The sequence below is a fragment of the Thunnus maccoyii genome, chromosome 22, assembly GCF_910596095.1.
Source record: "Thunnus maccoyii chromosome 22, fThuMac1.1, whole genome shotgun sequence".
Lineage (NCBI taxonomy): Eukaryota > Metazoa > Chordata > Actinopteri > Scombriformes > Scombridae > Thunnus > Thunnus maccoyii.
Genome location: NC_056554.1, coordinates 19,795,745 through 19,823,414, shown reverse-complemented (window position 1 = coordinate 19,823,414; position 27,670 = coordinate 19,795,745). Strand labels below are relative to the sequence as shown.

At 39.2% G+C, this 27,670-nt stretch overlaps 1 protein-coding gene across 3 annotated transcripts in view; it reads right to left on the bottom strand.

Moving 5' to 3' along the window:
- nhsl2 (NHS-like 2) overlaps positions 1 to 27,670 on the bottom strand; it is a 161,039-nt gene that overhangs the window by 119,614 nt on the left and 13,755 nt on the right. The window contains exon 1 of one of the 3 annotated variants that reach the window (XM_042400668.1): positions 20,376 to 20,603. The exons of the other annotated variants lie outside the window; for them this stretch is intronic. Coding sequence (XP_042256602.1) covers positions 20,376 to 20,478 — 103 coding nt within the window. The 5' untranslated portion in view covers positions 20,479 to 20,603. Of the gene's footprint in view, positions 1 to 20,375; positions 20,604 to 27,670 lie in introns of those variants that run through there. 3 annotated transcript variants of the gene reach the window in all.

The following is a 27,670-nucleotide window of genomic DNA, read 5'->3' as shown; positions in this document are numbered from 1 at the left end:
GATTTCAGGATGAAAAACGTTTCCAGTTACACGCAGGGTACTTTCCTCTAAATGAAAATTTCCATGTGTCTTATTTAGCATAAAAATAAAGTCTGTCAGCTTAAAACAGAGGTGGGAGAAAGTCTGTGTTTTGCACAAGTAAGTCTTAAGTCAAGACTATACTTTGTGTTTCAGGTGCTACAAGTAACCAATCAGCAACTAGCAGGACCAATGTGGAAGTATTTTAAAGTGCGACGCACTGCTATGCGATGCTCCAACTGACTCCCAATCGAAAAGCACAAGTGGTCTCTATCACTGAATTTGGGCCCTCTTAATACTGTTAGTGTGCTGGAGGTCATTTGGGAAATTATTGCTCCATTAATAAGATTTGCAGACTGATAGTATCTTTGATATCTGCCGTGTGGGAGTTGATTGACAGTTGGCTCACCTGCCGCTCCCCCCGGCTCCGAGACTCACACTGAGTCAGACTATTGTTGCAATATTTCTGTAAGTTTAATGTTACTTGATTACTATACCTGCTCTGTTAGCACAATTTAGCTTCAGCAGCTCATTTTGAATAAGAGATTAAACCGATATTAACCGGCCTCGACACAGGTGATCAATGTAAGTCGATGTGTGGAGGTTTGGTGTTGCACAGCTGAAGCTTTCTTTCTTCAATCAGAGCATTCAGATTCTGCATGGCAAGTCAAAAAAACAGATTTTGAAATATATATATCACACCCAGAGAGGAGAAGCTTTCTTAACAACGCGAAGCAGAGGGTGAAAAAGAAAGAAGAGGAGAGAGAGGAGAAGAAGAAGAAGAAGAAGAAGAAGAAGGGGATTAGAGAGATGATGCAGAGGTCAGAAGTTATGGGAGAGAAAAAAACTGCAACATAGGAGCTGTATCTCTCTCTATCTCTCTCTATCTCTCTCTATCTCTCTCTCTATCTCACAGACACACACACAAAGTCCAGTAAGGAAACTGTGGTAAAGCGTCAGTTTTGCAGCAATAACTAAACGCTACTGCCGCCTAGTGGTCATGAACGGAAGTGAAACCTTGCCTGCACTTCAATAAAACTTAAATATTTGACATATCTGTATTTTCTGTGACTTTTAAATTATAGATATTGATCTGACAGATGAACTAAAATTCACTTGAATGCAGAGAAAATTAGAAAAAAAGAAAGAATGAACTTTGAAAGTCCTGAAAGGCTTCATAAAAGGTGGATATTTGTGCATCTACATTTGCTGATGAACATCATACGATGCGCTCGAAAGCTCCAGAACAGCTACTGAGGTGAGAGGTAAGCAAAAAAAAAAAAAAAAAAGGATTTCCTTGTTGTTGACACTCGGCTCATTATCCCAAACTTTAATCCCAAACAGAATTACAACAGCGGTTTTCAGTAGAGTATAAAACCAAAGGGAATAGAAGCCAAAACACATTTCAGCTACATTTAACTAAACTCTGTTCTGTATGAGCACACACACACACTAAACAGCTTCAGATGTCCCACTTAGTCAAACTTCTCCCTGAATTTCAAGGTCTTTTTCGGGCAGGACTCAACGGGCTTCATGCAAGAATCACTTATATTGCTTATAAGGCTCAGGAGGCAGAACGGGTCGTCCACTAACTGCAGGGTTTCGATAACCAGCTCTTCCTGTCTATGAGTCAAAGTGTCCTCGATCAAGACACTGAAGCCCGAGGTACTCCCGATGGTCAGACCATCGCTTTGCATGTGTGTGAAAGGGTGAATGAAAACGCTTTGTCCGATAAGGTAAAAAGCTGCTATATAAGTGCCGTCCATTTACTATTTAACTCTCTTAAATGGTGCATACGAGTGATTTATTACAAAACTTGTGCATTCACAAATGTCAAAGTAGTCCAGACCTGTTGTACCAATCATGTACAGCAACATTTGTCTGACTTATTTGAATAAATCTGGTCAAAACACTGAACCCCAAGTTCTTCCCGATGGTTAGACCAGCGCCTTGCATGTGTGTGAGCGGTTGAATGAGAGGTAAAAACTGTAAAACTCTTTGTCCGTTAAGGTAAAAAGCTGCTATATAAGTGCAGCCTTTCTTAACCCATAAGAACCTGGACCCAGTTCGCCTTAAAGGAAAATTATGGGGTATATAAAACAGACCAAATGGACCACAAGGAACCTTCAATGTCAAAGATCTGTAATGTAACATATATGTAACATAACTTGTTTTATATCAATTAGTTCAAGAAACATGGTCAGAACAGGTTAAATGTAATACAGGACGTCTTATTAAAGCACCAGAGTTGTTAAATGGGTTGAAACCTACCTTTTAGTAACAAAAAACTTTTTAAAATTAGCTAGTTCTGTCACATTTGCCGAGTTAAATAGTTAAATAGTTAAATAGTAACACCGCCATTTTGGAAGTGATGTCATGGGTACACAGATTCACACATTGTCACATGACTGCACCTGGATGTTCAGTAGTAGTCCATTTACTATTTACTAGTTTTTAATGGTGCATACAAGTGATTTTTTTGCAAAACTTGTGCATTCACAAATGTCAAAGTAGTCCAGACCTGTTGTACCAATCATGTAGAGCATCATTTGTCTGACTTATCTGAATAAATCTGGAGTTTCAATAAAAAGGTTTGTATCTATCTTCATGACAAACCGTTCCCTTTTTATTTCTGTCACAGTACGTCGCTGCTCTGATGTCACATCTTCAGCAGCTGTATTCATATCTCCTAATTGTTTCTAATATCGTTATCTAATATGACTGCTAAATGTGTTAAGCTTTCATCTGCTGAGCTTCTGAAAGCAGCACTTTTTGTCTTCTTTTGACTCTTTTTGTGAATGAAACTTGCACACAAACGGAGAAGAATATGTAGCAGAAATACAATAGCAATTATGCTAATGATCAAACCTCATTAACAGGAAACATTCATCAAGTCGAAACGAGTGATTTACGGCAAGTCTTTGCAATTAAGAGAGTTTGGTGAATCCGACGGAAGAAAAGAATATAAAAATGTTTTTGCATGAAGCCCAATGGGCTGGAATTGACATGTTTTTGATTGAAAGCATCATTTTTTTTTTATAAAAGTCGACAATTCACAGAGGAAACTTTGCAAATCAGATGCTGTTAGCAATAAAAAATCTCTATAAATGGTAAGAATAATGTTAGATTTAGTACATTTTCACAAGAACTAATTTGAAGGACGTTCATTCATTCTACTTTTCTCAAATCCACAAACTATCAAGGACTTTTTAATGTGTTGTTTGAACATCAGTCTCCTGTCAGATTGAACTGAAAGGTTGAGATTTTGCTGATATATCACCGCTCAGCAAATAGTATGGTATTTGTGGAAATTATACCAGATTCTTTTTTATTCTAATTATTAAGTTTAATGATTGGTTCTCTTGTTAATCACACTGAAATAGTTGGTAGAGGAAGAATTAAACAATAACAACAGGTGACAACGGTAATAAAAGAAAGATAAAAGCAGAAATTACATCAAAATGAAACACCAACATGTTGTCTTGAACTAAGCACGGTATGTCTTCAATGCACCACCTGCTCATAAAATTCAAAATCCTTTAAGTCTGCTGTCGACTGACCCTTGACTCTCGATATGATACGGTTCCTTATTGGTGTGAAGAGAGAGGAAGAGGAAGAGGAAGAGTGAGACAGAGATGAATAAAGGAGGAAATGAGGGAAGAGGGGTTTTTTTTTTATGACAACAATACATCAAATGACAGTGTGTAATGTGTTGCGTGTGGCTCGTAGTGATGAACCTACAGAGAATTATCAGCGACTCTGCAGCTTCTCTCGGCTTTATGGAGCTTTATAAGCGAATTTCAGCTCATTGTTTAGCTGTCTGGCTGCAACTTTACTGTTTTGGTTCACTGTCAGCGCTCTCGTAGTGTCGTTTTCAGGCCGCAGCAGGCAGCTGTTTTCAACATAGTGGAGCATTTAGCAGCTAAAGAGCCAGATATTTCCCTCAGGAGTCGGTAGAGAGCAAAAACAGAGCTAAAAAAGAGTGAATATTGGACCAGGTGGACAGAAACACGACTCTAAATGAATAATAATGTTGCTCCGTAACTGCTAGATGTGGAAAAAAGCATCTGTTTGCTAACAAGTTCAACATATCAACTTACAAGGTGATGATGTGTCAGTAGTGTCTTTACAACTTGTTTCTGCTGCCCCCAAGTGGCCAAAATCTGATTACACAATTAAAAACAGCACCAAACTATTCTGATGGTATATATTTAAGTTTATAGCAAAGTCAGATAATCCCTTTGTGTATTGCAGCCTGCTATACTACCACTGGGTACCACAAGTTGGGACATTTTTTAATTAAAAATGCTCATGATTCAGTGTTTGAATGCTGTAAAAGTATAATTGCTCCAAAAGCTAAAACCAGGACATAAACTCTGATTATGAAAAGAAAACTGGTTGCAGCCGGTTTACCTGTCGTCTGAGGATGAATCTCACGACAGGAGACAAAATATGTTTAAGTGGAACTGTCTCACTTCAACAATAATTGGTCACTTTGGCATTTAAAAACACGTCCTTGGATTTTGAATCATTTAGATTTGTTTTATTCTCACTGAAGAGTCTCGTTATAAATAACTGCAGATAGAGAAAAAAGATGAAGAGAGGAGATAAAGTGATGAAAAGAGGGAGAGAGTGACACATAAGACTGATGATGAGGATATTTTTTAAAAGAAGAAGAGACACATGAGGAAGAGAAAGGGATAGAACAGAATGGAGGACTACATCGCTTTGTTTTGGGAGGTTTTTTCAGGTGCGGCGCCAATTTTCTGGACACAGTTGTAGTTTCAAATCCCCCCCACCCCCCCGAGGCTCCAAAGCTTCCCACCACTTCCTGATAAAAAAAAAGAGTTGTCAGGCAACAGTCGCTACACTCAGCCAATCAGCAACCTGCATTTTGGCTGGCGCTGCTTAGTTCCAAGATGTTAAACCCAAAAATAAAAAACTGAATCACTGGAGACTGAAACCAGCTTCAAAACGGATCAAAATAAACCACAAACACACACATGGACTCTTTACTGGGAGACACAAGATGTAACTGGTTCTAATTTGAAGCCATTTTGAACCATGTTGATAGTTGTAAACTTCTACACTACATAGTAAAACATAATATATATATTAGACATGTGTTGCAAAGTAGAAAGTTATTGCTTTTGGCAGGAAAGATTTCCTGTATCGGTCCTGTCTGCCCAGTAGGTGGTGGAGAGGATGGTCAGGATTATATATAATGGGTAACAGTTTGTCCTTCTTTTCCACCACAACTTCCAATGTGTCTGGTTAGCAGCCAATTACAGTGTCGGCCTTCTTAATCAAATTATTAAGACTGTTGGTGTCACCGACTCCAATCCTGCTGCTCCCCCATCAGACTACAGCGAAGTACAGTATACTGGTCACCACATACTGGTATTAATAAGGAGTTTGTGAGTATTTTAAGGAGTTCTCACCAGTGTTTGAATTATGGGGAAGCCAGTGGATGCTTAGCTCCCCCAAAAGAGGCCGAAGCAACAAAATTTTGAGTATGGGGGGTCTCGAAAAACAGATAAATGACTGTTGACATTTCTAATTCTGCAATGAATTATATAAGAAATACAGAAAATCTCATTAAAATCTAAATGTACTGTAATCAATCATTTTAAATGTGTGTGAACGACTCTGATCTGGTTTCTGACTTTATCTTCTGTAAGTAATCTGTGTAACATGATGGATGGACAAGTTCAAGGTGTTATTTAAGTATTACAACATTATACTTATAGTATAAAGAGTTGTCAACTTGATCGTTTTTTTATTATACTTCCAATTTTGAAGTTGGAAGTAAAGTGGAAAGTATTTTGTTGCGATAATTCTTCCTAACATCGTAATCCTGTAATGTTAGGAAGCATAATGTTGCCATGGAGTCTGTAGTCCTTCACTTGGATCCTCATAGTGTTTAGCTTGTGTTTCTTTATCATTTTTGGTGAATTTGTACAATGAAAAGTCATCCTGTTCACTCTGTAACCATGGATCCACAGACAAATATCAACTGGATTACTTCTGATACTGAAAAAAAACCTCTAAACATGACAAATATGAGCTTTATCTGAGGTCATGAGAAGGATCTTTTATCTATGATTTCAGAGCAGATTTATGGATATTTATCCTCAGTGGACATCATATTTACTGCCGTCACTGTGAGCAGTGAGTCACTGTTATTAAGAACTGAGTAGACTCTAGTATGACTATGAAGGAGTGCAAGTTTTAACACTAATTTGCTACAATCAGGTTCAATATTTAACTCCATTGTCTTTCCCTAATCTGCCAGAAGTGTAATGCTGCAAAAATTAGTCGATTAGTCAAAAGATTAAAAATTAACAGGCCGCTATTTTGATAACTGAATAATGATTTAGTCATTTTCTTTTCAGCAAATGTGCCAAGAACTTGCTTTATTTTGGCTTCTCAGATGTGTTTTCTTTGTCATACATGATAGAAAACTAAATATCTTTGGGTTTTGGAGAAAACCTTTAGAGGCGTAACCACTTACTCTGGGAAACTTTAACAGGGGTTTTCACTATTTTCTGACATTTTATAAACAAAACGATTCATCTGGAAAATAATCTGCTGATTAATCATTAATAATCATTAGTTGCAGCCTTACTGAAGTGCTTTAGTAATCCTAAAAGCATCCTCCCTTCACCTCCTCCCTGTGACTTCAGCGCTCAGTTTAAGGATGTTACACTTGCAGAGAAACATTGCCAGCGAACGTTATTTCTAGATATATTTGATCCGACTCAGTGTTGAAAACCTTGTGGCCCAGTTTTCGGGGGGAGGTTGTTGACGCTATGGCCCCTTCCTAAACATAAAGACGGCCTCTCTCTCTCTCTCTCTCTCTCTGTGTGGTTCACGCTGCAGCTGGACGGAGCGAGGGATGACGGAGGAGAGAAAGAGAAGAAGAGACACACTTTAAATCATTTGCATGTGAAATGGACTGGCACATAGATCAAAAACTAAAGCTGGAAGGAGGTACACATACACATATTCATACATATTCAGTCGCTCACACACACACAAACACACAAACACACACACACACAGTCTTGCGTGTGTGACAGCAGCAGCCCTGTGAGAGCCGAGAAGCATGTGAGGCTGATTACAGAATATTTACTGCTGAGTCTGTCTAGACAGAAAGAAGGAGAGAGGTATGATGAAGAGAAAGTGGAGAGAAGGAAGGAAATAAATATCAAGAAAAGAGCAAGAGAGAGAGAGAGGAGCACCTGTAGAGAGATGGAAGGAAGGAGGAATAGCAAGAAAACAATAGAGGAAAGGAAGAAAGGGATTAAATAAGTACTTTAAAAAATAGAGAGGAAGGAAGGAGAAGAAGACGAAAGGTAGGAAGAAAGGGAATTAGAAAGGAAGGAGAGGAATTAGGGGATAAATTAGGATAGGAGGAAGGAGGAAGAGAAAGAAGGAAGGAGAAAATAAAGAAAGGATACAAGGAAAAGACAAGGAATGATCAAGAGATATAACTGTAAGACAATTAAGGAGATAAAAGGAAGGAAAGAAAGAAAAAGTGTTGGCAAGATTGAGAGGAAAAGGAGGAGAAAAGTTAGGGATTGTATTGGAGATGTAGGAGAGAAATAAAGTGTGTCAAAATAAAATGAAAGATTGCTGAAAGTAACCGGACAGAAAAACTAAATGACTTCCTGTTCCAAAAGTCCGATCACTGCGTTCAAAAAACACCACAAACACCCATCGCGTCTGTTCGGGGGTCAAAATTTTGATTCTGACAGTTTATTTGTGTGATTATGTTGCAATTTCTTCCTAATTAAAACAACCGGACAGATTTACACAACTGATTTATTATGAATTTATAAAGTTGTCACAGCTAACATTTTAGCCAACAGTTGTCTATTTACACATCACGGAGTTTAAGAGCAACCTTAGCATAAATTTGGAGTCATGTTAGTGTCCACCTGATGAGTGAAAGCCTCAATATTCGCTCTCATTTTAGTTTTGTTTTGGTTTCATTAACTTCCTGAGAAAAATACTTCTGTAGCTGCACTTTGCCTGCTGTTTGGTGCAGGTTGTGTAACACGGGCTAATCAGAGCTTTTTCACCAGATACAGCCGCCTGCTGTAGCTGGAGAAGGGAAAAACAGACAGTGTCCTCGTGTTACTGAAACTCCTTCTCAGATATCCAGTAAGATAAAGACCTCCAAACAAGTCTCAGGACCATGATGTGATGTTGAGACTCTAAAATGAAAAGTGTGAAAATTAGAGCCATGGAAAGTAGGTGATGATGGCAAAGCCGCATCCTATAGCCGCAACAGGAAGTTGGCAGGCAGGAGGTGTTAAATTAGCAAAAACTGGCAGGAACAAAACAGTAACATGTCATAGAAGCACAGCAAAAACGTGCAGACATGAGCTAAAAGAGACTAAAAAACTCACTAAAGCTGCACAGTTGGTGATAATTCTCTGTAGGTCACTGACAGGAATCTCTTTGATTCATCTGATTCAGTGATTTTAGAGTGTTTGGAGTATTTATGGGGTTTTAAGTCTGCAGATATCCTATAAAAAGTGTATTAATTATGTGCAGCTAATCAGTTTTCTTATGTTTGGGACAATAAATCAAAAGTTAAAGGTTCTCTGAGGAGTTTTTGACCTCTAGTGGCACTATGGAGCTGTTTTTTATGAGTGGGTTCCTGTTTTGGTAGGTTTAAATAAAGTTAAAGGGAGATTGTTTTACCCCCAAAAAAAGTCCCGCTTGGGGGGAAGTACTTTAAAAAAGTACTGGCTCTTTGGGGGCGGGGTTTGCAGGGATGGACATCGCTGATTGGTCAAACACAGACACCGCAGCTGCTTCATTCATAAAACAAGGAAGTACTATCATTTCTCAAACACAGCAACGCACCAACAAGAGGAGAGAAGAAGAAGACGACAAACCAGTAAACATGTATGTAAACAATGCAGAATTTAAAAAATACTATAAAAAATCAGTTTTGCAAATGTTTTATGAGGAAGGAAACTGATTCAACACATTTGTATATCACCATGATACACACAGTGAGTTCTGGTGAGTAACAGTGAATGTAAACATAACTTATTTATGAGAAAGCTCCACAGGGCGCCTTTTTATGTGAACAATGGGTCAAATGGCACTACGGAGCTTTACAGCTTCTTTCACTTCATTATTTTTTTCTGGCCTGCGATTTTACTGTTTTTGGTTCATTCTTGCAGCTGTTTTGTATTTGTCAGCCGGCCAGAAACATGACATATGAATGAATGATAATGTAGCTTCAGGTCTGCTGGATGTGTAAATATGTTGTGTTTACAGCTGGTTCCGCAGCAACCAAAAAAAGTTGCCAAAAAAATCTAATAATCCTGCTTTAATATGACAAAATCCAGATTTCTATGCAGTTTTAAGTACATCTTCTCTCAAAATTGCACTTGAGGCGACTGTATGAACATTTAGAGGATAATGAATGAACAGTAAAAACCTTTTTTTTGAATATTAAACCTTGAATGACCTTCACTGTGAGTCGACATCGTGCCAAACTTGCTGCAGAGAAGAAAAAAAAAAACTGCACTGTCAGGCAGCGCGCATAAACAAGAAACAAGTCTGTCATTGTCATCCATTCTGGTAGTATTAGTCACACACACACACACATACACACACACACACACAGGAGGTAACTTCCAGATGAGCGACATTCCCCAAACCTGTCGCAAGAACCGCAAGTATGAATTATACACAAACAAACGATACACACACTTGATAAGCTCATTCAAAAAAAAGCAAATGTGATGTAATAAAGTATGTTTTGTGCACATAAACACACGGCGCACACACACATTTTCCACACAGAGACATTTCCAGTTTAAATCTACACTGGTGGCCTGAAGCAGCAAGCTAATATGGACACACACACACACACACACACACACACACACACACACACACACACACACACACACACACACACACACACACACACACACACACACACACACACACACGCTCCCTGGCTAATAGAGAAGCTGATGAATGACGCATTCCTTCACAGAGGGCATCGTACTACAGTAACACTCTTTCTTTTTTTTCCCCCTTATACACCCACTCACAATTCATTTCTCTCATTTTCTCTTTCCTTTTTTAAAAATTTTTTTCTTCTTCTCTTCCTTCTTTCTTACACGACTTTCCTCCTGTCTTCCTCACTCCAGTTGTATTACATTTTATTTCTTCTTCTGTCTCCTCTTCAATGTTTTCTATCTTCTTGGCCAGACCTCCCTTTCCCTTTCTCTCTCTCACCATTTCCCTCTCTCTCCCTTCTTGTAAGTTTCTCTTCCTTGTCACCTATAATTAATCTTTCTTTCTTCTTCTTCTGTTGTTTCTATCATTTCCACTCCTCCTTTAAATCTCTCTAATTGCCGGGGTCTCCCTTTCCTCTTTTGTTTTCCTCTTTTATTCTCTTTTTTTTTCATGTTTTCTCATTTTTGTGACTTCAATCCAACTTTATAAGCTTTATAAACGTATTATACACTAACTGAGCACTTTATTAGGAACACCTGTGCAATCTAATGCGACAGCTCTGCCATAAATTCGAAGTTTCTACATTTTCAGTTTTTCTTGACATTGTCAGAAAGGTGACAATTCTACTTTATCGAGGTCGTAGTGGGTGGTGATGGTGTACTGGAGTGCAATATTTTGTCCAACCTATTAACATACATGAGGGAGGGCAAAATTAGGGGTGCTAGCGTAAAGATTGGAGGCAAGAGGACAGTCTACGTATCCATCTTTCTTCTCGTTTCCACATTCTCTTTCTATCTCATTTCCTCTCCGTGCATCACTCCCATCTTCTCTTTGTCTTCACGCACGTCTCCGCCCTCTCTTTCCGTCTTTGTTCCCGCTAATTCGCTGTTTTTCTGCCTTTTTTCGCCTTTCATCTATTCTCCGCCTGCCCTCTGTCCTCTCCCTGCCTTGTCGATCACTAATTGGTTTCTGTCATCACTCGACAATCTGCAGAATGAGACGTGGAAAGAGAGAGAGAGAGGGAGAGGAGGCGCGAGAGAGGGGTGAAACAAGAAACAGCCAGAGAGATGAGGGGCGGGGGGACGGGGAGGGGACGAGCACAAGGAGAGTGACAGTTTGATGAACAAGACAAATCTGACAGCTGAAAGGAGAAAGAAGCACATAGAAGTTTTCTGCCTGCGGGGCGGAAGAGGAAATTTAACCCGCAGTCAGACGACTGTAAACCAGACGTACGGTGACTTTCTCCTGCAGCAAAACAAGCTTGAACAAACTGATCCGCTTTGACGTAAACACACAAATTCTTTAACTTAGAAAACACTTCCTGTCCTAGAAATACTTGTGTAAACAACCACAGCATAGGATAATGTCACAGCATACTTCACAGTCATGAGATATTCTCCAGGAACCGTTATGTTATTCAACATCAAGGAAAAAGCAGGTAAAACAAAGCAGGAATCCAACGCGGCCTTGAAAATGTGTCCAAAAGTTCCACCATGACGTTATAAATGATGATGTCACCGCTTACTGATTAAAAAAAACCACATCAACAAAGTGATTTCCACCTTTAGTACGCTCCAACGAGTCTTTTTATCGCTCTTAAAATCAGTCGAGCACACTCATAAATGAACTGTGACCAAACAGTCACAGTCACAGATAAGCTCCTATTGAAATCAATACAGCCGTCTGTCTACACAGGCTTATGTTTGACTCACACATGGCTGAGGCTCAAAGCCGCTTTTTATGTTTCCAGTCTATTTTTTTTTTTTTTTTTTCCATTTGATACAAGTAACTATAGTGATTGTTTATTGGACTGTGAGCGCTGCAGGTGACCACACAGTAGTATTGAGCCTGAACGTATATCCAAAGCAGCCAGTAGCGACACAGTTTAACATTTGCAAAGTGATGCACATGCTTGGCTAAACTATAAAAGTTGGTAGGGTATCAGTTAAGTTAAGCTTTAGATAAAAACAATATGTTTTTATATAATTATATTCTCTATTTGTTGCATTCATCAGTGTCCCCAGGTTGACTCTTTGGGTGTGTTTTCTGATAAAACCATGAGGGGGCACCAATGTTTGAACTCTGCACATAGGGGCTTTAAGTTGTATTTATATATAAAGGAAGTCTCATTGAGAACAAATTACACACATGTACATATAAAGCAAAACAAGTCAATCATACAGACAAACATACTCATTAAAACATGATATTATAAGATAAATGTCCATCAGAAGTTACAATTTCTTACCTACAATTAAAAAAAATCAACAAAAAAAGAAGTTACGAGTTGTAACGAGGTTCTTTTAAATCCCATTATACCTCTCCTACTTCTTCACCCATCTGCTGTGAGGTTTACCTTTTTCTGGCTGAATAAACTTTTATGTTTGTGTCAAAACCGACTTAGTGGATGAATAAAATCAGCGCTAATTGGAGGTTTTGTATGAGTGTGTGTGTGTGTGTGTTTGGTGTTAAGTCCCAGGAGGTGCAGCTAGTTATTCCACCAGCAACAGTCCCAACGCTGTCACATGACAACAGGGAAGTTAATGAGCAACATATGGGGGTGGGGGGGGGGGGGGACTTAAAGAAGGAGTCTTGTCTACACAAATGCGAATATATTTTTAAAATGACTCTCAAAAGCTTCTATTTCAGTGTTTGGTTTTATCAGAAGAGTAAAATGTGACTCTCTGATCCCACAATATTATGCCAGCAGTCTAAATGTCAGTCTTCTTTCTTTCTACTCCACTGCCTCCAGCTCCCCACCCCCTTGTCTCTGTGTGCATGTGTGTGTGAACAAGGCAATTTTCTCCCATTATCCAGCTTACGAAAAATCAGGAAATCTTCTGTATAGATTTACCAGCAGCATGAAGTTAATGCTTTATGGTCTTTACACTATAACGCAGCTTAATCAGACAAGTACAGGCTGCTATTTAAGCTCCATTTGAATAAGAATGTGAAACATATGAGCAAACAATAAACATTTTCTAACTTGTATCCACATCCTTTTTGGATATTTGATGGCAACCAATCAAATAAAGCACCTGTATGATTATAGTGTAAAGTTATGTGACTCCAAGTTTAAAAGGGTGTTTCAAACTATAGTTTGTTTGCTCTCATCAGTGGATGAGTTGATTTTCCCAGCGTTCCTGTTGTTTCAGTTTCTTTTCACAAAGAAAAAAAAAATCCTAGCAAACCAAAATGCATCACTTAAGGTTGTGTTCACTCTTCTCATTGGTTAGTTAGTGTCTGAGAACCTGAAGAAGTTTTTCTGGTCAAATATCAAGAATGCAACGTACTTTGTCACATTAGTCCAGGTCAGATCAATGATTAATTTTATTCATCATTCATCTGGTAACTGTTGACTGTTGACTGTTGTTAGCTCAGTATGTCAAGTACACTTTGCTACGGGAGCCGTTCAGCTAGAACTTGCAGAGTACACCTAGTAGTTGGGTCGGACCGAGGTTGGATCACATTCCCAGTGCAAACAAACAGCTCCGGAATCGGTTTGGGACTCAATACGGTTGTTTTGGTCCACATCTCAGTATGATTACTGTGTTCAGAATGAATCGCTCCAAGGGGGAAAAGGAACAAAAGTCCAATTCAACCGGACTGAGCAGCTAATGTTTACCATGGCCTAAAATTCTCAAGTCTACGTTCAAGTCAAATTAACCATTTATTGCGACAATACACATTTTTGTTTGGTGGTGTTGCTCTGGAACAAATCTGACAAATGAACATAAAGATGCTGAAAAAACTTGGCTACAAAATTCACAACTAATTGCTAATAAAGGAGGATAATGGGAAGACGGAGTGAGTTTTATTTCTGAAAGCAGGAGGCCGTGAGGATGCAGACCTCAGCTTTGTTGTAAACAGACTGAATGAGCACTTGGATCCATTGAAATGATGCCTGCTGATTCATTTAAAAAGGCTCTACTCCAAAAATCTTTGGTTTGCTACAAGTTCAACACCACATAAAAGTCCATTAATTAACAGCATCTGCTCCCCTTATTTTATGAAATCTCTGATAGCAACATAATTCAAATGTCTACACTGCTGCAAAGAGTAAATTATGAGAACTTTGTGCTCATTTTTAGGTGCACATTGAACTTGACCTCCAATTAAGAATCACTGAATTGGTCACCACACTGGGGTCAAGCTAAGCCTTACAAAAAGCACAATGGATCCAAATCCTGTGAGAACATCTTGCTTCCCCCTCCATTCAGGCTCTCCAACAGCAGAATCTCTGGAGGACAAATAAGCTCATTTAAAACTTTCGGGCACATCTAAATGTCAGCCTGTGAGGCGGTTCTTTGGGAGGCGTTCTCATCTGACACACAAAAGATGCAGCAGAGGGACAGATGGAAAACTGATGAGTCAAGCTCATCTTTTATTTTTCTTTTCAATATCTTTTGAAATCTTTCAGGGAATTTCCTTCGAGACAACAAACATTTCTAGGTATAAACTGTCCAGGAGCAGTCTGTCTGAGCACCAGGTCATGCCCTGCTGTCAGCAGACCCTCCTTTAGCCCGAGGCTGGTTGGCATGAACAGCTTGTTTTGTTTCCCATTCACACAGCTGAGCAGGACTTCATCTCTCTAGATAATGCCATGGTCAGGAGATAAAAGTATTTTTCATAAGAGATTAACAAAAACCCTTAGATCAATGAAGTCCTAAGCGGTAACTAAAGCTAGGCTGAACTACAATATGCAAGATTAGATATTTGACAGGCTAATGCTAGCTAACAAGCTGCCAGCAACAACACTTTTGTGGATTTTGACAATTAAAAGTACTTTGTGCGAGTTTTTCCTGCTGGAAGTGCTATAAAGCAATGTTTTTCAGTGTTTTTTGTTTGATACACATTGTTGTTTCAAGCTAATCCACTGATTTAAAGTTTAATTTACCAGAAAAGGCAGAGAAGAAGAACATGGAGGAAAACAATGCTAGCTATGAGCAATCTTTGGAGCTATACTGTCAGAGGCAATGATAAGAACCACTGTCTTGTCTGTATTAAGCTGTAAAAAGTTGTTAGACATCCGGTCTTTAATGAGAGTCAGACAGTTGTGCAACACAGACAGTTTGTCGGGGTTATCAGGCCTAAAAAGAGACATAGAGCTGAATATCGTCAGCATAACAGTGATAGGACATATCTCCAAATTTGCTACTAACATGAAGGAAGGAAGCATAGATAAAGCAAATAAAATAGGACCCAAGACGGATCCTTGAGGCACACCACAGGAAAGAGCAGCTGTTTCAGGCATGTAAGGACCAAGTGACACAGAAAAACTCCTATTTGAGAGGTAGGCGGAAAACCAGTCCAGGGCTCCCAAAGACACCCACACACTGTCGAAGCCTTTCAATCATTATGATCCACAGTGTCAAAAGCTGCACTGAGACCCAGCAGCACCAAAACGGAGGACTCACCCACATCAGAGGACATCATTATGTCATTGGAGACTCTGAGAAGAGACAGTTTCAGAGGAATGCTTCTGACGGAAACCCGATTGGCACTTATCTAAAATGTGCGCAATCAAGACAGCAGTGAGGTATTTGGAAACAACTTTCTCTAAAAATTTTTTGAAATAAAAGGCAGCTTTGATATAGGCCTGTAGTTGTGGGGAATGTACAGATCAAGGTTCGTTTTTTTCCAGGAGAGGCTGAGCAATTGCATGTTTGAAGTAAGCTGGGACACAGCCAGATAGCAGGGAGCAGTTTATAATAGAGACCAGGCATGGACCAATACACTCAAGTGTATTTTTAAGCACGGACGTGGGTAAAATATCAACACGACTGGAGGAGGATTTCATTCTACCCACAAGATCAGTGAGGTCTTGCACAGAAATGGGAGAAAAACAGTCCAGAATTGACAGCCGAATTGCATAAGTGGAGAAAGGAGCAGAAGAGGGGATAATGCTAATCTCTAATCTTATCTACAAAGAATGAGAGGAAATTACTGTGATCCTTATTTGACAAAACAGGCACATCCGGAGGTGCAGGAGTGACAATGTTGTTTATAGGGTCAAACAGGACTTTGGGGTTGTGTTTACTGGTGGAAATAAAGTTGGAAAAATAAGAAGCCCTCACATCTTTAACCATGTTGTTTAACCCAGTTAAAAAGGTCTTTGTAGTGAAGACAGTGAACATGGAGATTAGTGGATTTTCACAGTCACTCTGCCCTCCAACCCCAGAAACAACAAATGGTGTCATTTAACCTTGGGGATGAATTTATGGAGGGGACAAATCACATTTTAGAAGTAGCCACTTTATCCAAAACGGAGGAGCAATGTGTGTTGGTCTAGACAATCTACTTCTGCATGAGAACACAATACTGTGCTTGGGTCAAAAGCTGCAGAAAACTTCTCAGCTGTGAGATGATTTAAGTTGTGAGAGCACTTTAAACTTTTACTTTGAAGAGAATCTAAGTTCAAAGACTGGCTGAACAAAACACCATTATGGTCAGTAACAGGCAGCACCTCAGAGCAAATGGAGTCAATAGTTAAACCATGTGTAAAACCAAGGTCCAGAGTATGACCCCTAATGTGTGTCGGACTCAGTGACATTAAGAAAATCAGCAGCAAGGCTGCAAGAGGCGTCATCCGCATGAATATTAAAACCACCAGCCATAATAACTCTGTCTAACCTTATGATGGATGACTCAGATATAAAAGAACCGTTAAAACCAGGGAGTCAGTAAATTAAATTACAATAAAACGGATTAGAAAAACCAACTTTGGTTAACTGCAGTTCAAAAGAGGAGACTCTAGTTCCTGAAGACCACGGCGAGTCCTCTACCCCGTCCCGAGGACCTCAGAGTGCAGATAAAAGTGAAATCAAGCAGCACAGTTTGATTAAAGGGCAGTAATCCATACACCGCTGCTAAATCTCAGTCAGAAACAGAAAATCCAAACCTTTTGGAATGAATAACTCGTTCAGTAGGAAGGATTTATTTATAATGGAGCGAGCATTCAACAGCGCTACCCGGACTCACTGTTAGCAACAACCCGAGCCAAATGGCGGTTCGCAGGTCTGATCCGCCACATACAGTGGAGCGTGAACGGCCTTTCTCAACAGTATGTCGTGCGGCACACTTCACATGTTTACATGAGGTTGGTAGCTTTCTGAAAAACGATCTACTATCGTTGTTTATTCATTATTTATTTTTTAGCAGCTGTTAACAAACACACAGACATGTCCGTGAGTCAGTGGAGGTGTCACGGCTGGTTCAGACATGTTTGTAATAGCGGCAGGACGGAGAGAAACGCTGTAGAAGTGTTTAGACAGCAGAGTTTAAAACTAGACAGCTGATAAAAGGACTTTAGAAGAAAGCGTTGGTGAGTTTTATAGATGTGGATGAAACCAGGTTACAGTGACCTTGACAGCGCTTGTAGTTTTTTCTGTGCTCACAAAGTAACGGTTGTTTAAATCACAAAGGTTTCAGCTTCTGATAGCAACTGCTGCTTAGAATATGGGAAAGTAAACACTAATTGAGAGATTGCATTGAGTTACAGAAGCTAAAGAGGCTAACCGTACATGAAATCATTGCTTCAGCTCTCTATTCACGAAACCAAACAGGGTCCTGCAGGTCAAACCACTGACTTTAAGCTCTTTTTGATTCGTTAAGAAGGCTGAGGTTCCCTGAGAAACTTGACAAAACTATCAATGCATCGCTGGCAGGGGGATACACACTCGCATACTGCACCTTTAATTCAATTTCCAGCATCCATGCTTCCAGGGAACTTCAGTGTTTGACCACAACCCGATAAAATAAACAACCAGTAAAATAAGACGTACAACACATTTGGAAGATGAGGAAAATGACTTAATGATAAAAGCACCAGATGTTTGATAGCAAAGTGATTCAAACCAGCATTTGTGTGCATTTGTGTCACCGTTCTGGGCTTCGGCGGTCGGCGGAGGCTTGTGGTTTGGGTAATGTGTCCACACAGACTTGTTTCCCCAGTTCGAATACGATTCCTCTTCAGCTGCCTCTAAGCTCGTTTGTTTTCCAGTGAGTCAAGCAGCCACATATGAAAGACATCTGTTTATCTTGGCTCCGCGCGTTAAGTATACAGCGTTACCGGTCTTGCAGGATTCTCTTGTTAATTTCATCTTTGACTTCTAACTGACTAGATTCACTAAATTTATCCATAAGAGGTATTTCTCAGGTACAGTTGTATTAAATGATTCATTTTACAGGTTTTTTGAAAGCAGAAACAGCCAAATATATATTAATCATGTCAATTTGAGCCAAAATCTTGTTTAAGGTTTAGGGTTTGCTAAACAGTTTGGGGATTTCCACAAAACCACAATCTAAATTAAACTGGTCATTTGATTGAGAAACATTTCTAGATAATCTGCAACTCTTTCTGTAGAAAATCACAACTGGCACATCATCATGAAAGCTTTCATTCGTCTCCCTCTTTATCCAAATATCTGATGATATTTCGTGGCATATTTGACATGAAAGCTTTATCAGGAACAAAGATCTCTAAAGCATCTGTGAATATTTACATATCATCCAGCAGTATCGCTGTATGTGTAAACCAACAAAAGTTTATGAATTATTCAACCAAACAGGAGGTTATAAATGAGATGCTGGGCGGCTTCCAAGTGTGAATGTGTGTAAATTTGTAAAATGCAAAGCAGCAGTTAGTTGTGTGGTGTATTCTTACTGGGAATAAAACTCTGTAAGTCATTTCATAAACAAATGAAAGGATTTCTGACCCAAAACAGGAAGTATTTATACAAAAAGCACAGCAGGAGTTTCAAGATGTTTTCTCCAACTGTGTTAAACACATTACAGCAAGACAGAAATGAACAAAGACAGACACAAAGACCTCTTGAACTTTAACAAAAGCTCTTTTAAAATTGTATTAATTATTACTCTTCAATGCCAGTTATCAATTGATTTCTAAAGAACTGGAAAAATCACTAAAAGTTCAGTCTCACCACTCCATCAACACCTCCTGTTTTCAGCGACAAACTCCTCTGTTCGCTACCCGCCGGGAAGCTAACGGCAAGTCGAACGTTAGCAAGCAGCGTTAGCAACGTAGCTAGCTTAAGACTCAGATATTTGCAAATACAACTCAGGAACTGATGTACAGAAAAGGTGCTCCGGTTCCAAAACGACTCCAGAAACAAATAATAAAGTGATTAATAGCTGGAAATACTTTTTAATTTTTATAAAGGGAGAGCTCATAGCTGTCACACCTGCTCTGAGGAAGACTTTATGTGGAAACGCGTCTAAAAGACCAAAACATGAGGTGAAACTCTTTGCTGTTTTTTAACTATGGAGAGACACCTTTGTTCTGGAGAATATAGACACTTGTTTAACTAGCTTTTTGAGATATTTTCATTTTGAACATACTATTATATTTAGCGTTTGAAGGTGGCACTTTGGCTTGTTTCGTTTCCCGTTAGTACGATAACAGTAGACTGTAAAGAACAGAAACAGTAAAGACTGTAAACATACTTAAAACTGTTAATATGAGGCCATAAAAACACCATGTAGTTGGAAAATGTACTGGAAACAACTATTTCTATGGCAAATGCAGCCTTTTCTCTGAACAATACTCCAATCAAATCAAATAATTTTTAAATTTCATACAACTTTTGAGTTTCTGTACCCAAAACATCTATATTTTTATTGATTTTTGCCGTTTCTACAAGAAGTCTCTACTAAGAGAATTGTACAAAACGATAAAAATAAAGACACGGGGAAAAAATCAAAAACAAAACAAACAAACCAAAAGGTTTTTGTACAAAACCATTTTTCTATGTAGCTAAATGTTTAATATTGTCAATCAGCTCACTGATAATTTTGAATGAATTACAGCCTAAAATTGGCAAGGTTATGATTTGAATAAGAGACTGTCTGATTATGAACCTGATCAAAGATTCAAAGAAAGCTTCTACTACTTTTCAATTTCAATACTTTCAATGCTGCAGATGAATTTTAGTCAGTTGAAAAGCTTGTATTTTCAAGATGTCAGTCTGTTTTTTGTTGTTTTTTTTTAATACGACACATTTTAAAGTCCTCTTAGAAAGATTTTTGAGACCAAAAACTGACATTTCTCAACAAAAAGAGAAGCACAGAATCCTTTAACTGAAGATAAAACATATAATCTGATTTTGGGAGATTTTGACAAGTAAACAAGATAATGACTCAGCCCTACAGGTGTAAGAAAGAAACCAGCTTTCATTCACAATCATCACGTATTACTTCACAACTACAGTTACAGTTTAATGTTTAAATACGTCTCCCATCCCGTCTGCGACACTTGATGATGACAAGACGAATGCGGCAAAATCAAGGCACACACACACACACACACACACACGCACGGGCGCACACACACACTCTACCTCTGAAGAAATGCACTCTGAAGGAGGTGTCTGAGCTCTTCTCCTCATCCTCATCGTCACCCGTCCTCCCCTGCGCTGGCGATCGCCTCCTTTTCCAACGCATCACTCCTTCCTTATCTATCTATCTATCAATCAATCTATCTATCTGTTGATCTTCTTCTTTCTATCTATCAATCTGTCCACTTGTTCTTCCTCTCGCCTCACTCCCCTGTTCTCCTCCTTTTTCCTTTTAGCTCCTGATATCCTCTCTCTCTCTCTCTCTTTCTCTCTCTGTCCTCACCTCTTTGATTATACTTTCTCTCCCCCCTCTCCCTCTCTCTCTCTCCCTCTCTCTCTCTCTCACGTGGTCTCTTTCTAGCACTAGAACCAGCAACAGTGACAGTTAACACGATAACCGAATCCTACTTTGCGTGTGATCTTTCCACATGTCTGCACGCGCCGTATCATTTCAAATGTCACGTCAATGTCCGAACGCTTGTGCACCATTGGTATATGAGTACAAATATATGTGTGTGTAATATATCTGTTTGTGTGTGTGTGTGTGTGTGTGTGTGCCCCTCCTCTCTCTCTCTCTCTCTCTATCTCTCTCTCTCGCTCGCTCGCCACGCTGCAGTTAGTTCTGCTGCGTCAGCCCTGCCCACACAAACACACACACACAGCAGTCCAGCAGAGATTAATACACACACACAAACAAAAAGCAATACACAAAAGCAACAGATGCTACACACACACACGCACACCTACGTGCATCATTGATTTTTATGCTGTACGCCGTGAAGTCAGCGTTTCTATTTATTCCCGCTATCAATAGCTTTTGTCACACTTTTATCTTACTTAACAAGTTCTGGTGTGTGTTTACGTCGCTCTTATTAGTTGTAGTCGTGTTTAAAGTCTCGTTTTCTTTCCGATAATTCAACTCAAGCGAGTGTGATGTGGACATTTGGAGCCTCCAGTGCACAAACACTGAGAATGAACTTGTGATGTAAGAAACATCTTGTATCCAGCTGTTTTGAAATGAAAGATATTTGCATATTTTGAATTTTTTTTAATGAGGAGAGAAGGAGTAGATGCCATTTTTAAGGATTTTAAAGTGGTAATTAAACTATTTTTGTGGGAAAAAAAACTTATCAGACACACATTATTGCTCCAAGCAGAGTGTTTTTATATGTCTGGAGCGGATATTTAGAGATAAATCTGGTTACAAGTGTTGGCCATCAGTCCTATCGGTTACAACATTGTACTGTTAATCGCTGAGATCTGGGAACAATGTAAGATCACTAAAAAGAAGCCTAAACAGGCAGGAAACACAAGTGGTCAGATAATAAGTTGTAAACATGGATAGTCTAGACTTATTTGGAAGAGACACGAAAGGCAAACAGTGAAATTATTCCCCAAATTCAACTCTGACTCAACATACTTGTCGTAGTTGTGGACACACATGTTTTTTTTCTAGCGTTGAGTGAGTGTTACTGACATTTTGGCATACTTTATTTTGGTTTTACAACTCAAATAAGTGGTTTAGATACTCCTAATTATAGATATTATATTATAAACCTTGTTTTCCACCTGTTTTTCTCTTCATTTCTTGTGTCTCCATAGGTCTCAGCAGTTATTTTATGAGTACAATGTTAGCATAAGAGGTAAAAATGAAATCATGATTTCCATATTGTTGTGTTTAAGTGCATCTTTGTAGATGAAGATTAGAGAAAATTATACTAAATAAGCGCATGCCAAGCAGATATATCCATTTTTTTATAACCATAAACTGACATCAAGGCTTTAAGATCAATAACATGACTAGAAAACTCCAGTGATATTTCTCCCCATACTGTTCAGCATCTCTCGAGTGCAGACTGAGAGTTGCTGACGCTTGTGCAGGACTGTCTGCAGTGTAACAAAACAAGTAAATAAGCTGCTGAGTGTGTTGACAGGGCAGAGCGCCTGCTTCACACAGGGCACTAATGAACACAGAGGGCAGATAGAGGACACGCAGCAACACACAGACATGTAAATATAGACTAATAAGCCCCACACGACTAAAGAAGACTGTTTTTTTATAACAATAATATCAACCTGAGCTCATAAAACCGACACATCCTCATAATGAAACGACCACGATTGTACCTGCGCTGCAGAACGAATCAGGGGAGCGTTTTCTAATATGCCGCTTCAATCTGCAGTAACCGTAAAAACTAAACTAGGTTTGTAGGTTTAGGCACAAAAAACACTTGGTTAGGGTTAAAATGATCACTTGAAATGTGGTATGGGTTCAAATTACTTCCTTAAAGTTACGCAACGACAATCAAAGCTTTCCGACTCGCGGTCGGAAACAGGACGCAAACATCCGTCTTCTGCAGCTAAATCTACGTTTTTCCATCTATCTATCTAGTCTTCCACCCAACCCGCTTCCTCCTAATATAAAAATTTGTCACAGTTTAGTGATGTCATCTGAACTGCGCCACTTCGGGTCATAATTACTGCGGTTGCTATGGCGTACACGTAACTATAGGTCGTTTTTGGCGGCTGAATTTTCAACCTATACTGTCGTTTTCTTTGTGAGGGTGAGCTGCTTAAACACAATCACAGAGCAAAGGCCTGTTGATAAAAAATGTCAGAAACTGCTGCATGGATGCAGTGTGTGAGTCCCCGTAACCATAGCAACCCCGTCTCTGCTGACTGGTCGTCAGAGGAGACATTTGGAGCAGATGTTTGTGCAACATGTGAAGAATTAATGACTCTTTGGCAAACAAATATCTGTGCAGGACATTTATTATCTCTTCTGCCTTCAAAATTCTGGACTGTCCCGACAAAAATCAGGATGTCAGGTCACCCTGGTGAGATCTGGTGTTGTGCTCACCGACAGCTGTTTCTCTCCTCGTTGGGGAAACAAGCGACCAATCAGAGCTTTGTGGGCGGGATTAAGAATGGGGACGTGTAAAAAAATAGCAAAAGGAAAATCGCCACAAAACAGCAACAAGTGTAGAACTAAAATGAGCATGCTGGTGCAAAAATACCAAGTTTTAATAACTGTAGTCATGTGACGACCCTCTCTGGACAGACTATTAATCCTCTACCTGCAGGACTTAGGGTCGTCATGAAGATCCAGCTCACCTGGACTGACCAGCTTCTATATAAGCTGAAGGCGGTCAGTCATTTGTTCTCTCTCCTCTGGCTTCCACCATGTTGTTTTTGGTTGTGTTAAGTTTCATTTCTCTTTAAGTGATGCACAATAAATCCATTTTAACTCATGTTTGGTCTCCCCCTCCTTTGTCCAGACTTGAGCCAGGTTATGACAAATCGGGGGCTCGTCCAGGATCATAACATCTGTTAGTGCGACTACACCCTCTGCACAAACTCAGTATAGTCCACATTCACCGCTGAGTGACAACAAATGGCTCAAATCTCACTTTCATTCATAAAACCACGATTAACATTTGCTGCTGGTGCCATCAAGTGGAACAACAGCCAAGTTTTCATCCAAATGTAGTGAAAAATTTAACCCAATTTCCTAAAAAATCTGCAAAAGAAAACGCAATTAACGCACATTTCCATCCACTATGGAAATATTAGGAGTCGGCTCATCAAGGTAAATATTTGGTGGTGCAAATCTGCGTGGAGAATCAGCCATTGTATGTATTTATCTTTGTTTTATGCATTAAATCACTGCAACAATTTCTGACTCTTTAACCCTCCTGTTGTGCTCGGGTCAATTCTGACCCGGGAGGACAACAGGTGTCGTTACGTGCTGTCATCAAAAAAACTGAAATGGTTTTAAAACAATATCCTGACTGAACTTTTACATAAACCAGACTGCCATAATCCATCAACATATTTTCCTCTGATCTCAACCATTTCAATTTTTTTGATGACAGCACATAATGACACCTGTTGTCCTCCCGGGTCAAAATTGACCCGAGAACAACAGGAGGGTTAATCACTTAATATGACACAGTGATCATCTCAGATATTGTGTAATCTGACGTAAAAACTCTCGCAACTCCTTCTTTTTATTTGTTGTTGTGAAAAAATGTTAACCGCTACCACAGCTTCTTTGTCAAAAATGATAAATCACACAATAAAAAACAAAAACAAACAAAACAACCCCCTCTCAAAACCAAAAATATCAGAAATGAAGTGAAATAAATGAGCTGTTTAGTCAGATTAGAGTGTTAAAATGACTCATAAATGACACCAAACAAACAAAAACAAACAAAAAAAAAATCAGGGTGTTAAGAGAAGATATCGCAGGTTTGTGAGTTGTTTACAAACACACACAAGATATGTTTACTGTTTATTCACACCACGTCCAAACCGCAGAGCCTCGTTCCTGCCAGGTAGCGGACTGGAAGCAGGAGGCGCGCACACACACACACACACACACACACACACATCTCATCAGGGTGTCCTGGTCCATGTGTTCAGTGTCAGGACTGTGTGTTCTGTTGTTATATCCCTCCTCTAAGCTCGCTCACCACAACACCCTGCCAATAAATACTTGAGTTTTTTGTTGTTTTTTCCCCCCCAAACAGCCCCGAACGCAGCCAGATCTCGTCTCTTCTCTCCTCCTAAACTCTGTAATTTTTTAAAACCTTTATTTTTAAACGCTTGGGCTCAGTCAGAGGATGTCACTATTGAGCTAAAATGTAACGAACATGCAGAGGTCCGGTGCTGGATTTTATCTTCTAACCTAAATTTCAGATAAATTGTGCAACCTTTTAAGGGAAAATGTGTGATTGAAGCAGCGAAAACCAGTAAATAAAACCTGAAAATACTGAAGAAGCTGAATGTTCTCTGTCAGGATCTGTAGTTTTTCATATATGACATCTTTTTTTCATTAATTGATTTAAATTTAAACCATTTCCAGTTAATTAATCCAGTGCAAAAACCCGCAAAATGTCAAAATATTTTCTGCTCAGCTATCTTGCGATTTCAGCTTCACCAAACTAGTTTCAAAAACGTTTAATTAATCCAAATGCAGTTTAATCTTCTGCAACCTGCAGAGAAATATTTGTATTCCTGAAATCTGTGTTAAAACATGAATATATAGAGAACTGTAGAGACGCTTTTTCAACAAAATCAAATTGTTGACCTCTGTTTTTACGTATAACCTGCTGGTTTCCATGTTTACATTTAAACTCCTGTGTTACATGAAAGTAATTATAATGTATTTGGTTGTTAAACATAAAATACATAATCGAATGTTATGCAACATTATGATATTTGTTTAAATGTGACGCTAAGTAGATTTGACATCGTATTACAGTTGATGCAGCTCAATTTTTAATGCAATTCTTTAAGATTTTTGCTCAGTTTAATCAAATCTGGTGTAATTCATGTTGACTTTAATAAAGTTAGTTGGACTCATTTTCCTCTTTTTCACTCAGTTTTCAGTATTGTATATTGTTGAGTTTCTTACCACCAAGTTCACCAAACTAACCAATAATGCAGGTTTACAGTGATGTTTTCCTGCTTCCTTGCCTCCTTTCCTTGCTTGCGTCCTTTCCTACCCTGCTGCTGATGCTAACACACTTTACTCTCTCTTCTTTCCTGCTTCTTAGCCAGGTAAGTCCCTCCACAACGAATTGATATTCCCCTTCTTCCCCTCGCTCTCATTCTCTAATTCAAACCCCGGCTACACACACACTCACACACACACGCACACTCGCTCCTCTGTCCGTCATCTGGAAGTGATTGCGTCCACCATTACAGCATGCCTTGGCCGACGTTAAGCGTTTTGGTGTTGACAGCCAGCCTTTTGTCCATTACAGCCCTGAGAGAAAAAGCTCTGGACAGAAACACATTGATAAAACCAGCTTGCACTGCGAACACACGCACACATGATGCGTGTCTGTTAACTCACTCAGACCCAGGATGACAATCATATTTAAAGATTTAAAAAAAGAATAGCAAACACAGGTAACCAGCCGTACTTCCTGACACTTTTATAGGTGTATATGGAGTTTTTGACACCTTAAACGTTAAAGAATGAATGAATATTATTGTCTAAATTACAAAATAGCTTCTCTTTTCAAAACTACCACTATGAAAATTCAAACTGAAGTGTGATTTCTGATCTGCCACCTCTAAGGTTAAGGTCTGACTACGTTTTGGCGACTAAAGCTACCTCATTAAGATTGGGGAAAAAATGATTTGATGGTTTAAAGAAACCAATGTTGACCATTAGGAGACAAATTCTTTGTCTGCGTCAAACTACTTTGGCCTTTTTTGCACGAAACGTGGGTCAATTTATGCTTTGAAAAAACAATTCGGGCTGCAATCAACGGTTATTTCCAGTGTTGATTAATCTGATGATCATTTAAAAATGCCTGTTATAATTCCCCACAGCCTCAAGTCTTCAATTTTCAAGATCGAAGGTCGATCATGTATGACGTAGGAGCAGCTGTGGCTCTGGAGGTAGAGCAGGTCGTCCATTAAACAACAGATCGGTATCTCCTAGGTCCTCCGATCTACATGTCCAAGTGTCACGGGGCAAGATACTGAACCCCAAATTGAATGATTACATCCTCTGTGGCTTGTAGTGTAAAAGTGCTTTGAGTGGTTCTAAGACTAGAAAGACGCTATATAAATGCAGTCCATTTACAATGTATGTATGTACAAAGAAAAGCATCAAATTCTCACATTTGAGAAGCTGGAACCAGCAAAACTGTTAAAGGGTGTTCAGACTGAACACCAAACAAACTTTCAGCTTGCGTTATTGTGCAAATTTAAACACTGGACTTTTAAGTAGGAGCCGTAAAGTATCAAGTTGAAACATCTTCTGGTCACCTCGTGTCTTTGCATCTCTTTGCTTTCAGTCTGAACACACTTTTAGGAAAGAATCCAACATATGTGGTCAAACAATCACACAGATCAAGCGGGAAACTACCAACGAAGCCAATGTAGAAGTATCTATAAGTGCAAAAAGCATCAACTTATTTCTAGAAATACTAAGTAAGTCATTTTTTTCAACGAGTCATTATGGTCTCAATCGCTAAATTTGGAACACTAATAAGTGTGCTCATGGTCATTTTGGAAATTATTACTCCATTCATAAGATTTGAAGGCTTATAGCAGCTTTGATGTCTGCAGTGTGGGCGTTGATTGACAGCTGTGACTGACAGTTCGCTCACCTGCTCATTAGCAAGTTTTAGCTAAAGTAGCTAACGTTAGCCCAAGTGTGCACCACTCCGTGTTCCCAGTAAGCTAACGTTCATTTTGGTCCAAGGCAGCAGGGCGTGGATCCAGAGCGTGAAAGGTTGAAGGAATTAGAATAGAATACAACTAAAATGAGAATA